The sequence below is a fragment of the Leuciscus leuciscus genome (genome assembly GCF_965113295.1).
Source record: "Leuciscus leuciscus genome assembly, chromosome: 12".
Classification (NCBI taxonomy): domain Eukaryota; kingdom Metazoa; phylum Chordata; class Actinopteri; order Cypriniformes; family Leuciscidae; genus Leuciscus; species Leuciscus leuciscus.
In genome coordinates, this window is record NC_138736.1 from 28,453,660 (window position 1) to 28,470,264 (window position 16,605).

The following is a 16,605-nucleotide window of genomic DNA, read 5'->3' on the forward strand; positions in this document are numbered from 1 at the left end:
GATTCACAATACGATTCAATTGAATCTCCGTGACCATATGATTCTCAAGCACCTGAGTAATTGTATACAGCTGTAAACTTAGAATTGTTTGAGATTGTTTGATTTTTTTATCTGGATGGTAATACCTTCATCAGATGCTTGTTCACCCATTTTGTAAAGGTCTTTTTCTGTACTCGATCCCGTTCATCTGCAAGACACAAAAAGTAAAAAATGTCAGTCAAACGGAGTCAAATCAGAGAGGAACTCTGGAAACCACTGAATGTTATGGCATAGTAATGGAAACTTCTGAATTGATGAGTAGTTCTCTTTATTCTCAAATAATAGTGCTTTATGTGGTTTCACATTGAGAGGATTTTAGAGAAGCAAAGGCTTAGAGGAATTATTCGTTTTTCATCATATTTGCATGCGATCTGTCATTATAGTTTTTCATATACTTTTCATACTATAAAAATGCACTACCATTTAAAAGTTTATCAGAATATGACTTTTTCCATTTACACATCTGTGTTAGTGAGCACTTCTCCTTTGCCGAGATAATCCATCCACCTCACAGGTGTGGCATATCAAGATGCTGATTAGACAGTATGATTATTGCACAGGTTGTGGAATGTTGGCCGACTCCTCTTCAATGGCTGTGCGAAGTTGCTGGATATTGGCAGGACCTTGAACACGCTGTCGTATACGCCAATATTGGATTATATGGATTATCTCGGCAGTGTGCTCACTACCTAGCCTGGAAATCCAGACCTAAATCTAAAAGATTAATGGTCTGGTGTCGATCAATGAAAATCGGCCAGCTCGAGGGGTGGCACCAAGCATGCATTTGAAAATCTCACAGCACGCAATTGGATAACACTACGACCAATCACAACAATAAACCCCATACGCTTAGCTACCAGGGGAGCTAACTGGTAGATTAAACTCTTCCGGTCGGCAAAACAGCAAAAACACCCTACTTGCAAAGGAACGATTCGAGCGCCGTCTTCTGTTCCTCTTTTGGGAAAAAGCCAAGTCTAACTCGTTCATTGTAGCGGCCAAAGCCGTTTCAAACCACTGCTATTTATCCATAGGCATCTTGCAATGTTTACTGATGACTTCGACGTCACACGCTGTCGTCATCTGTTTAGCTCGCCTCTGGCCCGCCTATATCAGATAACCCGATGTGATTGGTGCAGCTCAGATCGAGGGGCATATTTAATGAGCTCCATGGCTCGACACCAGAGTAACTCGCTGAGCAAATTCAACTTGTGCTCTCGCGAGAACTCTGGTTTACCAGGGTACTCACTACCACCGATTTAGACAGATTTGTGAACAATATTTGAGAGAAGTAGGCCTTTTGTGTTCATAGAAAAAGTCTTAGATCTTTGAGTTCAGCTCATGAAAAATGGGGGAAAAAAAAAAAGTGTCGCATTTATAATTTTGTTCAGTGTATATTCATCAAAGAATCCTGAAAAAAAAGTATCACAGTTTGAACACCTAATCAGCATATTAGAATAATTTCTGAAGGATCATGTGACACTGAAGACTGGAGTAAAGATGCTGAAAATTCAGCATTGCCATCACATAAATTACCCTTTAAAATACTGTATATTAAAGTAGAAAAGTTATTTTGAATTGTAATCATACCCCAAGCTTTTGAATAGCAGTCTATGTTATGAAGCAGAATTCAATGCCAAATCGCAGTGCTCTCAGTGGTAGCCTATTTAATCAGCCAAAATTGTGCACTGTGATTGGGTGGGCCCACGTTATGAACATGCATATCTTAGAGACACCACAGTGTATAGTAGTGGTCTATATTTTGCTTGTTTGAGCACTTCAAAAATTGCACTGGTGAAAGTGAACGGAGTGAATTATATTTAACTTTTAATTGTAGCTGACTGACTTAATTTAAAAGTTTTTCAGTTCTTTGTTTTTTCTTCACTTGAGTTCAGACATTTGCAGGTCTTAGTGACTAGTGATTCACTACTAGCAAAATAAATAACAAAAATAATATAATTGTCTTGAACTTATGCCTGCTACAGTCTGTGCGATTCTGGCAATCATATAGGATCATTACAAATCACATTGTATAACATGGATGATCTAATAAACTTGGGTACGACATGCATCGTAGGCTACTACGCAAGTTAGTATAGAAAACAAACATCATCAGCAAGCGCAAGATGAATCACACTTTGACAACTGTGGTGTTTTACGTGCACTGAAAAAAGAAGAGCAGGCGAAAGAGGAGAATATAGACGCGGTCATGGCTAGGGAAGACTAAGGAGGCCAACTTGACATGCCAATTTTGCAAATGGAGCTTGAGGTAAGTAGTTTTAAGTTTTAGTGTCATGTCACATTGATCAATACGCCATTTCATGTTGCATTTTTATTGGCTAGTCAGTAGACATAGGTCATCATGCTATGTCAGAAAAATATCGCGGGATATCTTTGGTCACAAGACCATGACAATGGCCGTCTTTGAACCACTCTCACTGTCTGACGTAGGACCACCGTTTAGGAGCCACTACCACAGAAACTGCCTTGATTGGTCATCTTTTGTTTGGGACATCCTAAAATCGTACAATGTGTACCGGGAATTAGATGCTTCTGAGAAAGGTTTTACCGGCACTGTTTTACTATTTTATTTGCTCCTCAATTTGTTCAGAAGCTTTCAAATGTTCCGTATTTACCTTCATCTTGAATTACCATCATCAATGTCATTAAACATTTATTTGGAAACTTGCTTCAAGGTGTGCTAAAGGAATGAGATGTTCCAGAAGTAATCTAATGGGTTTCACAATGATCTTGTGAAAATGCATCATGGCATGATATAAGAGAGCGATTCGATAAAACCAGTATAAATTCCACTTTCAGGTTCCTTTCTGACTATCTGATGTTACACTTGAGCTAGCATGAAAGCAATAAAAGAAAACAGAATGCAAGTGGAGCTGTAGTTAAAGGACATTTGGAGAAGAACACAGGAAGCACCTCAGCTCGCTGTCACAAGATAAAGCACCAAGACTGATGATGTTTCTGATGGCCAGCAAGCGTGACTGAAATTCTTGTGATACGACCTCCAAAATTCTGTTTCTCATCAAAACACTACAAGATAACATAATGCAGGACAACTAGCTGTATCAAAACAGCTGCAGGGCACTGGATGCATGTTGTTGTTCTGTCATTCTGTTGCCATGGCGACAACGCCAGTTGGCATCACTATATCACTTCCTGTTTCTCAAAACTCGTGCTGTCACGAAAACCAATTCCTGTGAAAGCATAATGACTCATTGTATTAAGTCCTTTATGAAACAATACACATCTATCTAGTCAACCACAACTGAGGAATCTTGTTATATTTTTACATATTACACTGCATAAAATGCATACACATTTTGATAACCACAAAACATTCAGAAGCATGTGGAGACATGAAAAGATGACACAGGTGGTGCGTTTTACTGCAGTCTTGAGCATCTGTAAGTCTAAGGGATAATTTCCATCAGTGAGCTGGTCTGAGAACAGCTCTAAGACATTTGTGAATGGTTGCACAGGTCAAAGGCCAGATCAGGGTGGCACTTTAAATTCCAAGCAAAACTTCAACAGACATGTAGAGCCTCATTGAAGGTAACTAACTGAAAGGTAACGCCTTACATGCATATCCGACATAAAAGCCTTAAGTTTAGGTTTTCAAGCTTTCATGGTCTGACAAGGAGAAACACAAGATCTGAGGGAAGACGCATTCCTCTGCACAGCAGCTTGAATTTGACACTCGTAAAACTGAAAGCGTAGCTTGAGGGAATAGAGAGTTTTGCCGTATGAAGTAATAAGTCAGTGTAAATTATAGTCAGAAATAAATCAAGAACATATACAACGTTTGAGCTGTGCTGTACCAAACCTGTGACCTTTTTTCCAACATGCCAATCGTGTGCACACGGGACCACAACCCAGATTTGGGATACGCCTTTGCAATGGGCCCCTCCTTTGGAGCCCCAAAACATCCATTTGACATCTTTCCCATCTTATCATTAGTTGGAAAGATTACAAGTACTCTTCACCTGTCCACGGAGAGCCAATTATGATACAGAATTATAACTTGATCGCATAATGTTAAAATAGCTAAAGGAACCTCAAATGTGTGCCAATTATAAAAATAGTCCTTTTAGCTCAAAATAACATATTACGACTGCAGAAGTTAACATTATACTGCAGTATTTATCAAGCAAAGATTAAATAGGATATCAAAAATAGATTTAGTGTCTAATAGCTAGCATGGATGAATGAAGAATCGAACGAAGAATTTCCGCAGTACCTTTTCTTTCATCCATGGCCCTGAGCATCCCCTGGTAAGGACTTTCCTCTGAGAAGACCACGTCACTGCCGACGCTGTCAGTGGAGTACGTTCTGTACCCTTGATATACAGCCATTCCTGCACTTCAGTTCTTTCAGTAAAGCCACAGTTTCACACTTTCTACCGATCTGTTTAAACCACCTGAACTGTTTCTTTTCATCCAGTCTGGCGTTTCAAAAAGCAAAAGAGAAAACCCATGCAGTCGAGTGGGTGTGTTCCAAGCCTGCTCGAATCGCCCTCCCTTTTCTCACTTTTCTTCCCCTCCAGTTCTGTTCCTCTCTCTCCCTCGGCTTTCTTTTTACACACTTCTAGCTAAATACCTGTCTTTAGGCTATGAATACAAAAGAAGTCCTCTTTTTTGGCTCTAATTTTGTGGTTGAAAAAAGTGTGAACATGCACACAAAAAACCCATTGTGGCTGACCACATGTTGAAGGTGTACAGCTGAGGAAATGACATGACAAACAGCAAAAAGTTAGTGAAAAATTAAAACCACAGCGGAGAATATGATTGATCGTTCTTTTTTAAATACTATACGTAAACTTCTGCTCAGAAGCACAAAAGCCGCACATTTCTTGCATACTTCGAAAATAGTTAACAGTTACCACAGCTCACATCTGCAAACACAAGAGAAGCAGATGCCCTGGGAATGTGACCAATGAAAAGTCTGAACACAGTAAATTGTCTGTAAACTAAAAGCCAATCAGAACATATTTGATGTTTAACATACAGAATTGTGGACTAATCAGATGTCACTGTGGGCGGAGTGGTTTCCAAGCTACTTTTTGACTTTGACATGGTCGCGACTGGCTAGGGTAAAAACTTGGTGTAAAAGCAAGTTATTTTACTGTACAAGCTACTTCAGTAGCAAGCAATGGAAATAAGTCGCCATGTAATGTACCAAGGGAAAATCAAGGCGAGGGTCTGTTTCCATCTGGGTATTCCATCTGTTTGGGATGGGGAGGAGGGGGTTGGTGTTCCACCAACCGGGAAACCCCACTCATAAGGGAAAATGTGACTAATTTCAGGAGTCGCACAGAAAGGCTCTTGTAGTCTCAAGTAGGAGGTTCAGATTTTCAGTGTCAGGAGTCGCTGATGCTCTTTGATTGATGTAGATAGTCACAAAGACATTATTTCATGCAGTCCTGCCAAAGTCATCCTAGACAGGCAAAAATGCGGCTGAACACAAGAGGACCCCTGTGCGTGTGTGGTTGCAATAAAGGCATCTCCTAAAGGCAGCATTTGAAACGAGCGTGTGAATACAAACAGATGATGCAAAGATTCAAAGAGTCTCTCTGTCTCTCTTTCCCCGAACAATGGACCCCTACTATCAGCAGCACAAAAAATGATAAGCAAGTCACTTCTTTGAAGTGTGTGCATGTGCATATACTGGAAGGAGCGAGAGGAGTCATATTCCTGAGTGCACAGGTGTGACTGGAACCCTAACCTCACAGACAATCTCTATGTTGGAAAGGATGGCAGGCGGATCGCAGGTAGGAATGGAGGATTCTTTGCATTGCAGCTCGGGGCCGTGGCCTGTTTAGGCTTGAGCTGGAAGACCTGCAGCTATCACCCATCTGCCTTGACTGAAGACAACACTAACAAGAGCCACTAGCAATGTTTTCTGTGTTTACAGCAACACAACAAATGTAATGAGATGAGTTAAAATATGAAATGCAACTTAATGAGATGAGTTAAAATATGAAATGCAACTTAATGCAAAGACTGTAAATAACACATCTGCACAGTAAATAACTGAATCCGCTGAATGAAGTCACCAAGTCAGAGCTTTTTACCGAATTACTGAAATCTGACTCAGTTTATCATTATTTTTGTTACAATGGAAATCAACCAAAAATATTACTGTATATTTAAGGTTTGTGAGAATTGTATCAGTGTTATGAATACATACATTTAAAAAAGTATATATATAAAAATAATTCTGCAAAAATGGCCTTGAGTTATAAATCAGTTCACAAGAAACTGTTGTACATAAACAGTAAAAACCTATGTGTGTAATATAACTATTGTGAACTGCTTTAAAGAATAATCAAACAATCTTGAGGATGCTCAGACTAAATTTTATAAAAGTATTTTAGCGCCATTTGAAAGTAATTTGTCCTCGGGTTAATTCCTTAGTCCTTATGTAAGTCACATAATACCTCTGAGGAGTAAGAAAGAGATAACGTGTATGCACAGGTACCCGGCATCACAAGTTCAGCACTATTTGAGAGCACCATAACAAAACACACAGACCAGATACACACTTAATCCTTTATAAAAACATACCGATAACAAGGGGCAACCCCTTCAGCTTATGTGTGTGATGCAATGTAAAGAGAAAAATGGCAAAGTGTGTGAGAATTTGACAGTTTTACGAAGGATGCCAGATTCTGCAGACATTGGAATTTGATTTTCTCTGAAGTGTCCTTAGGGCAGACAGGACAATGTTTACTTATGCTATTAATTAATTAATTTTTATTAACTTTTTCTCATATAAACATTACACTTCAATCAGATATACATCAGATACTATATCGAATATCTTCATATCAAAAACATACACACACAACATACAAATGATGCCCATACATACACCATACAGTCGTGTCTGCCGTACATCTACTCATCAGAAATGTAAACTTTGCTATTAATTTCTATACTAAGAAAACTTAAGAGTAAATAAAACTCTGATACGCACAATACAAACTGATGCGTTTTCAACTGATAAAAATGTGGTAATGTAGTTTTTAAATATTTGATCACAACTTAATTTTCTTTTGTGCAATCAAATTTACAAAATGTAAGTTAAATAATAATAATTTAATCATTACAAATTAATCATAATAATTGACCAGATATAATTAAATTCATTGACCAGATGAAACCCAGACCTACATCTTACGTGGGTATTAAATAAATATAAAATAAATAAATGATCATATCAATTAAAGCTACTTGAAGTGAATAATTTAAATATATATACTTTTAAGTATATACTGTTTTTCTTTGCATAGCTGTTCATATTTCAAATTAGACAGCTCAAGGTCATTTTTTTGTTGTTGTTGTTGAAAAAGAATGCAGAGATGTGATGTGACTGATGGGGCAGAGGGAGCTCCGTAACCCCAAACTGTCATTCGCTCATTCTTGACCTGCACGCATCACCTTTAAACACTCAAGCAGTAACTCATCCTACATCAGGTACATAATGCCGCTACTCCTTACAATGACTATAATTACTCTCAAAAGACAGGTTCACACCAGCGACCCCTCCTCCAACAACCAGGCAGACGTGTGAAAACGTGCTAGTTAATTCATAAACAAGGCTGGAATTCTAGCAAAAGATGTTCTGGTCAGCATTCTTTTACATACTCGCATTCTCTCAAGCATTCACACTTGCACAAAAGGCCCTAATTTATGATGCAAAAATAGAGTCTGGAAATCTTACTGAAACAAGCCTATATTTATGTTTTAGATGGAAACTGAATAGTTTGAACTGAATAACTGAATAGATTTTATTGGACGCACTTTGAAGGGTGAAGAGAAAATAAAAATACAACTGAGAAAAAAAGAACAGCATGAAAAGAAATGCTTTGGGAAAGGTTTGGGACGCCTAATAAAATGTCTCCCTCTAGTGGCTGTTCCAGTTGGATAGAGCAAAGACAATTAAATCACTTTATCACTTAATTAATGAGGTAAGAACAAGCACCATAAGTCATGTATCATTTTCACATATTTCTCTTTGTACACTGGTGTTCCTCACAGCTGGTAGCCATGTCTAAACTTTTTTCAGGCAGTCACTTAGTTTCAGTGGAAAATGAAAGCTGACCGGTTACCAAGGCAACAGACCCAAACATACAGAAGCTGTGAGTTAGGAACAACCCGCCAATATTTTTAGAGTCACTGCGGTTTTGGTCCAGTGAGGCACACTTTTCCAAAGGAAGGAGATGCTGAGATGCAATACACATATGTTTATAGTTAGTGAAACAACTCTAAGTACTTCCAGAGCCCATAAGGATAAAAAAATAAATACACTAACTTACCAGTCAAATGTTTAGAATAAGTACAATTTTTATTTAAGAAATTTTTTTTTTTATAGAAGACTCTCATGCTCACCAAGGCTGTATCGTATGTCACACGACCCCTCTGAAATCATTCTAATATGCTGATTTGCTACTGAGTTATTATCATAAGATATTATCATATCATAATTTAATGCATCCTTGCTGAATAAAAGAACACTGCAAAAAAAATAGTTTTATTATTTATCACAACATTTTTTCTTTTGTCAAATCAAATTTATGTGGCTCAGATAACATAATATTTAGTTTCTGATGATTAAACCAATTTCCTTCATTGTATTAACTACATTTTTCTTTTATTTCAAATAATTTAAAATTAAGGCAACCAGGTTACTTACTTTTTTAAGTTCAACCAACAATATTTATTTTTAATTTTTTTAAATAACTTCCTTACACCAAAGCTTTGAATGATAGACTAGTGTATGGTTACAAAAAAGCAGCAAAAACTGATTTCAAAATGGATAATAATAAGATATACCTTGAGCATTAAATCAGCATATTATTTATTATAATGATTTCTGAAGACTGTAACGATGCTGAAAATTCAGCGTTGCCATCACAGGAATATATGTCATTTTAAAATATATTCGAATAGAAGCAGTTCTTTTCAATTGTAATAATATTACCATTTATATTAAATTACTACATAATATTACTACACAATATTTTTTACTGTATTTTTGATCCAATAAATGCAGCCTTGGTGAGCATTAGAGACTTCTTTCAAAACATTTAAAATATCTGTATAGGTATAATAGACTTTGTGAGTCTATTATTGTACACACAGTTGTAATTTGTATATTTGGTCTTTTTTTATTAATCGTTATATACATAAAAATGTTACATTTATATATCTTATCATAATTTATAATATATCACTTATTGACATTTACTTTTTTTCAGCACTAAGGTTTTAATTTAAAATGTGTGTGTGTGTGTGTGTGTGTATATATATATATATATATATATATATATATATATATATATATATATATATATATATATATATATATATATATATATATAGGCCTATATAGGCTATATTAAACTATGTCTACTGTATGTTATGTTTTAAATAGCTCCGTGGTGTGGGAAATAAATTTTACTTGCACAATTATAGACCACACACATATGCAGTACCGCTGTAATATTCCATGTAGGCCTATATTCTAGTTCCATGTATATTCTATAAATAATTATTAGGTGGCCTAATAAAGGAAATGCTAGAAGGAAATGTTTAAAGTTGTTTTAGTAAGTGTTATAGACTGCAAGACACTCCTGTCATTACCAACCGTCACGTCAACTATGTAATGAAAATGTTTTCATAGTAAACAAAACATGTTTGAGCACGTCATCGAATCCCCCCCAACCCCCACCAAAAAACAAAACCAAAACATAAAGAGTAGGCTACCTTACATGTAGGACGGAACATACGAACGTTTATAACATTGGAACAAAATTGCCCCCCCCCCCCCAACAACACATGCGCGCGCGCACCCACACACACAGACAGTTATCGCCCCCCTCGATCGAAGTCGAACTCCTCCTATTCGCCTGATGCATTCGGCAAAAAGCGGAGCCTCAGTACATCACATACCTGCGCAGCACATGCGGCTGTACAAATGCGGTCCGACTTCACCGCAGCTCATCTCGTGAATATAGTTCCCGCGTCCGTAAATCACATCCAGGCTGAATATAGCGAGACACGGCGGAGCTGCCGTGGAAGTGTCACCCGCGCCAGCCATGTTCACAGAGGAAAAAAACGGTTGCGCTCCCTGACCCTCTGTGGTTTAGTTTAGTTCCCCAAACTCTGTATCAGCGGCACACGTTTGGATACATTTGTTTTGGGACTGAAAAACGAAGGGGCGTCTCACTGGGAAAGCAGTGAAAGCTTTACCTCAATACTAGCCCAACCCATCGCAATGTGTTTGAAGCTGCGCTCATTCTGCTCGAGCTCCGGGACAAACTCTTCTCCCGGACTGCCATTGAAATGTGATTCCTCCTCCCAAATGGGCTATTCGCCGCTGTTACTGATTAAGGGAACGTTTTTTTTTTATTCTAAAACATTTCACTTATGCGTCTTTTCCCAGATATTGCTGAACACATCCTGAAACTATGTGTGAAAGGAGAACCAGATTGTTTATCTGATTAGAAGTAGCCTAGTTACTCTTAGGCTAGCCTTATTTTGAGATAGGCTAAGAATATCATTAAACATATCGATAATTTTATCAGGCTTCGTATTATAGCTGCTTTAAACCTAAACACTCTCGAGATTTTATAGATTGTATAGATTTTATCTATACGGTAAAATTTGCCAGAGCGTCACTAAATAGCTCACGAAATAAAGTCACGTTTGTAGAGGAGGTAACTATAGCAACAGTAGCCTACGCCTCTCGAGCGATTTTCATTAGGTGTCAGACTGAAAGCCACAAATTATCAATTTGTTACAGACTTCACTGTTTTGTTTAAAACTTTTTAACATGTCTTTAACACGTTGACGGTTAATATAAGCTTAGGCTAGTTTGCTTGAGGCGACAACGTCTTTGGTAGCGCGAAAGGAACCTCAGCGCTCCGAATAAAACAGGCTTCAAAAACATATACATAAAGTCGACCCTCATCTTTGAAAGAAAGTAAATTGTGAAATTCCAACACTGGTGATATAGGGTTGTTAGGCAACAGGTGTCATAAATTCACCAGAAAAAAGTCCTAATACGTACACGTACACGACCAGCAGTTGCACAATTTAAGATTGCACGCAAGTATTTGAACCCAGTCTTAGTAAATTTGATCATAAATCACTTTTAAAACCAAGGTGATTTACAGCCGAGATAAAACAGCAATAAAAAGATAAAAAACAAGGCATATACATGTATATAGACAACAAATAGGAAAAAATACAATAGGGGAGGGGTATATTTAGAATAAACTTCAACAAACTAATAATAAAAACAATGGCACAGCAACAAGACAAAAGGGGAGCATTTAAACTGGATTTAAAAGCAGTAATGGAGAGCTTTTTATTGCTGCTATATTTTGTTTTTCGTTTCCTGTTTAAACTGTGAGGTAGTGTGAGTGAATTTCAAAGACTGGAGGTGCAGGTTATTCAATATTTGAATAGGGATGCAAACAAAGGCGGTGTCAGTACAGGTGGGACACGTTGAGCTGGCGATACGCTCATGCTCAATAGAAATATGAATTCAGATTTTATCCCAACTACACTTCCAATTTACAGCATTCACAATGCAATTTTTTTCATAAATGCTCACAAAAGAACAATCTCACCTTAGGGAATTTCTTCTTTCCTCTAGCATCCTCACTCTAGATAAACAACATAATTTTATTTCAATCTGTTGAAATGTGTTGTGAAGAGCTATGGCATACAGTGAGACTTATAAAAGCCAGTAAAAATGAATTATATCATGCATTTAATGAAAACAGATGAATGGGGTGGGTAACAAAACAGAGTTTGACTCAAACCAAAAGCTTTCAGAATCACGAAGACGATTCGTGATGTTTGTGAGTCATTCGACATAAGAACTTCATTTGAGGGGAATTCTTTATAGTTGACGCGTTCAGAAAATCTGACTCACTACACCACACTGCATCTGCAACCAGGACTATGAGCATCTCTGGTCAAGTGTAAATAAAATCACCACTTACCACAAGAATTCACACAGTACATTCTCGCAATTCACACAGTACGATCTTACAGCAAAAAAGACACTTTTAAAATACATCATGTTTCGTTTTCACATCCCAGACTTATTTCACCGAAAACATTTGGACTACACAACTGTATATGGCCTACTAAATGTCCCAAATGGTAAATCTCCAATCTATCTCACACTGCAGATGAACAATGCAACAAAAGGTAAGCAGATGATGAGCCAGATGTGCCAGATTTTCCACCAATACAATACTTTTATCCATTCTTTTTTTTAAACCTGTTTCATACAGATCTATTTAATAACGTTAATGTTCCTGTATGTTTTTCTATATGCTTCATGGCTGTAAGCAAAACATGGTGCTTTATCTTCCGAAGAGCTGTTATCTAATCATCAGAGTTTGAGGGAAACTGAGAAATATCTGTCAAAGTGAAAGATATGACTGTTTTGATTTTTGTGAAGCTCAGGGAAACATTCTTCATACTAACTAACTATATTAAATGTGTGGTCAATGGGAAAAAAGGTCAGGTCTCTCCAAAATACTTGGTACAATAAAAAGCACAGAAACACTTGCGTATTTATAAAATGATAAGCTTCAACAATCTCTTCCTTATGAGGTCTAATTAAGTCTAATCTCTTCCTTATGGAGCATTATGGAGCACTCTTGCCAATTTGAAATCCTGAAATCACCTCTTCATATGATGTTTCAGCCACATTAACCCAATTATCTCAACACGATCTCACAGGGAAACGTATCTGCTACAAGCTGGCCATTTCATTTGAATTTGAATGATGTGAATCAAAATGTCAATCAAAAAAAAAAAGTAAGCATGAAGGTCCAGCCCTAACTCTACCCCTAAACATACCTGTTATGGGGTGAAAGCAGATCATATGAAAAGTATGAATTAGATTGTTTGAATTCATAAGAGTTAGCCAACGATTCACAAAAAAAAAAAAAAATTAAATAGTTATGAATTGCCATGAGATTGTTGATGATTTCATGCCCTGGAATAATAGTCAATTAACTTTAAATAAAAAAAATTGAAATTTTAAAAAGTCTGAAAAAAAATCATGATTTTAGTACTCTGCAATTAAATGATAGAGTTAAAGTTAAAGGGGTAATTCATCGCTGGCAAAATGGGCTTTCAATAAGACTTGGCTGCCTATGCAGTAGAAAGGTGAATAAAATAATTAAATCAGCCTGACAAGAAAAAAGGCAGTTGTCTCCCCTTTTGCCAAAAAGGAAGTAAAAATTCAACACCATAATGCACTAGACATGTTGCCATCCAAGGCTACTCCCAGTCTGCTGTGGATATGCTTATCCAGAGTCAAATACCGCCTTGCTTTAGTAGGAAATACTTCTTGGCAAACTTATAAAGTTGTTGACTTGACCCGGGTGCAAGAATTCAAAGAGTAAACGTTTAGCGGGAGTGAGTTACTTTCGGTTCCCAGTGAACAATCCAGCACGTTGTAGGCAGCAGAGTACTATATTAACTGGACATAGAGGTTATACCATCATGCTAAGGATATGCTGTGTGATATTTGCTCACAGATTAAATGAGCACACATCTAATGACTGACGTGTTTTAAAGCCCCAAGTCAAGAACGTCATGTAGCTCACGGGTGTTGTATGGTGGGTGTTTTGGTTGTATCCAGGATACACACATCACTAACAGCAAGTAAACTATCGTGGCACTGAGTACTCGGCAGAGGAAGTGTGTTCTTTTTTTAAACTATGGTGAATTCCTAACGTAACCTTCCTTAAACTTGCCACAACCAGCTGACATTCAATCTCAACCTTACACAACTACCCTTTACTTTGGCCAGTGCTCACTACTCACCTCAACTAAATGACCTTCAGTGATCAAACAGACCGAAGCCGGCCCTGTTTCAAATGGCATACAACAGAGTCTCTTAAAACTGACATAACCTTTTGTGTAATCCTTATCACCTGCTTCTAATGAAGAGCACTGTCACCATATTTCACCTCATAAAACCCCAACCGAGTCAGTATACCCAGAAAAGGGAAGGTAAATACTGGGGTTTGAACAACAGCTTGAGCATTGTTTAACTTGTTTAACATTGTACCACTCAAAAGTTTAGGGTATATAATCATTTTATAAGCTGTATTTATATGATCAAAAATACAGTGAAAACACTTATACAGTTATATAGTGCAATATTACTTAAACTTAAAAAAAAAATCTATTTTATTTAAAATTGTAATTTATTCCTGTAATGTCATCGCTGAAATGTATTCCATTTACTCTGGTTTTTAATGTCTCACGATCATTCCGAAATCATTTTAATATGCTATGGTGCTCAGGAAACATTTCGGATTATTATCAATGTTGAAAAAAGTGGAAACTGTGATACAATTTTTAGGATTCTTTGAATATAAAGTTTAAAAGAACAGCATTAAAAAAAAAAAAAAAAATCTTTTAGAAAATCATAAATGTCTTTACTGTCACTTTTTATCACATTAATGCCTATGGAGTCAATATAGGGCCATATATATCTGCAAAATAAAACAATGTTTTGCAAAAAAAAAAAATGTTTTGCAAAAAAAAAAAATGTTTTGCAAAAAAAAAATATGTTTTGCAAATAAAAATAGAGTATTGAGAAATTTTTTTGCTTTTTTGCAAGCAAAAAAATAATAATTGCAAAAGAAAAGTTAACCACTGAGAGAAAAAAAAAAGTTTAGCAAAGTAAAACTTCAGCAGCATTGACTTTGCAACACATATTTCCCTTTGCGCCGCTCCTTTAAATCCGCGTTTCAGTCATCCGTGCCTCTGCGGCGCAAGCTTTCCTTTGCGCTTCATTTTTCTTTGCGCCTCGCTTTGTGTCCCTGATTTGACGTGGGGGGAGGGGTCAAGAGGTTGGGGTGTGTACAAGAGACGAAGGCGCGTCCCTCTCGGAACGTCATCAGCGCGAGCCCCAGACTTTTTTTTATTGACATATTTATAGAACATTAACAAAAAAGGCATTCGTAACTTCAGATTTTACAAACAAACCTGAGCGTACATACAGATATTACATCACAATATACATATTCTCATCAGCAGGCAAATAGAGCCCCAGACTATTATTGTCAATAATACATACCTGTGATCCATCACCCGTGCTGCGTTCCAGTCCAAAATAGTCATGCTCTTCACTCGCTAACTTCCCTTCATCTCGTTCACTCGGATGTACGTCATTGCGAGTGCCCACTACTGGCGGAAACTGCAATGGGCTGAACTGGAACGTCCTAAGCCCTTGATCACTTGGAATCAGCTGTGGAGTTGATTTATTATTTAATTTTTTTCCCTTTAATAATTTGTTTAATGCAGTATCCAAATGTTTATAGGTGTGTTTGGGTTGTTTTAAATTTAAAACATTATAATTAATATATCATAGAGTTGTCTGTGTGGTGGTGATTAGACGAGATATGTGGTGACGTCACAATCGTACTGCATTGTGGGACATATAGGTGCCTGAAGTGTACATTTGAAGCAGACTCGCTCCCTCGGTCAAAATCGAGGGAACGAGGGTCTGTCCATATAAACTTCCCTCGTCCACTTCACGAAGTGGAACGCACTTCAAATGGCGGCAGGGATTCCCCCAAGGGGAAGTGCTTAGGGAAGTTCGCAAGTGCGTGTCTAAAAGTGGACTGGAACGCAGCACAGCATGTCTCTGCTCCGCCATTTCGATCGATCCACTCGGTCTGGGGCTCGCGCTGATGACGTTCCGAGAGGGACGCGCCTTCGTCCCTTGTACACACCCCAACCTCTTGACCCCTCCCCCCACGTCAAATCAGGGACACAAAGCGAGGCGCAAAGAAAAATGAAGCGCAAAGGAAAGCTTGCGCCGCAGAGGCACGGATGACTGAAACGCGGATTTAAAGGAGCGGCGCAAAGGGAAATATGTGTTGCAAAGTCAATGCTGCTGAAGTTTTACTTTGCTAAACTTTATTTTTTCTCTCAGTGGTTAACTTTTCTTTTGCAAATTTTTTTTTTTTTGCAAAAAAGCAAGAAAAATTCTCAATACTCTATTTTTATTTGCAAAACATATTTTTTTTATTTGCAAAACATTTTTTTTTTTTGCAAAACATTTTTTTTTTTTGCAAAACATTGTTTTATTTTGCAGATATATATGGCCCTATATTGACTCCATAAATGCCTCCTTGCTGAAAAAAATCTTACTGACACCAAACTTTTGAACAGTAGTATAAACTAAAATACTCAGAAAAGTCCATAGTAAAATATCGATTAGGAAATAAAACAACTCATAAGATGATGACTATGCATAGAAATGCACAAAACAAACTGGAGTTTCAAGTTTATATAAGACGAGAGCACAGGAACATGAAAAGCTAGTGAATGCTGCAGGTGTCTGAATGCAACTTAACCTGTCCTCCAGCGCAACAGCCCTCATTTACCAGTCAAACGAGCCCTGAGTGCATATCTAACGCCCAAGGGCCACACCCAGTCCCGATGGACAGATTAACAACAGAACAGTGAATTATGCTGAAAATGCAATTAAACGAAT

General features: G+C 37.4%; 1 protein-coding gene across 6 annotated transcripts in view; it reads right to left on the reverse strand.

Annotated features, from left to right (window-relative positions):
* The window catches only part of pleca (plectin a), a 94,094-nt gene that overhangs the window by 41,732 nt on the left and 35,757 nt on the right, over positions 1–16,605 (reverse strand). For 4 of the 6 annotated variants that reach the window (XM_082185638.1, XM_082185639.1, XM_082185640.1 and 1 more), the window contains exon 2: positions 126–187. In XM_082185638.1, the coding sequence (XP_082041764.1) occupies positions 126–187 (62 nt within the window). Of the gene's footprint in view, positions 1–125; positions 188–4,291; positions 5,954–10,007; positions 10,607–16,605 lie in introns of those variants that run through there. The other 2 variants (XM_082185635.1, XM_082185636.1) reach the window with 2 other exon arrangements.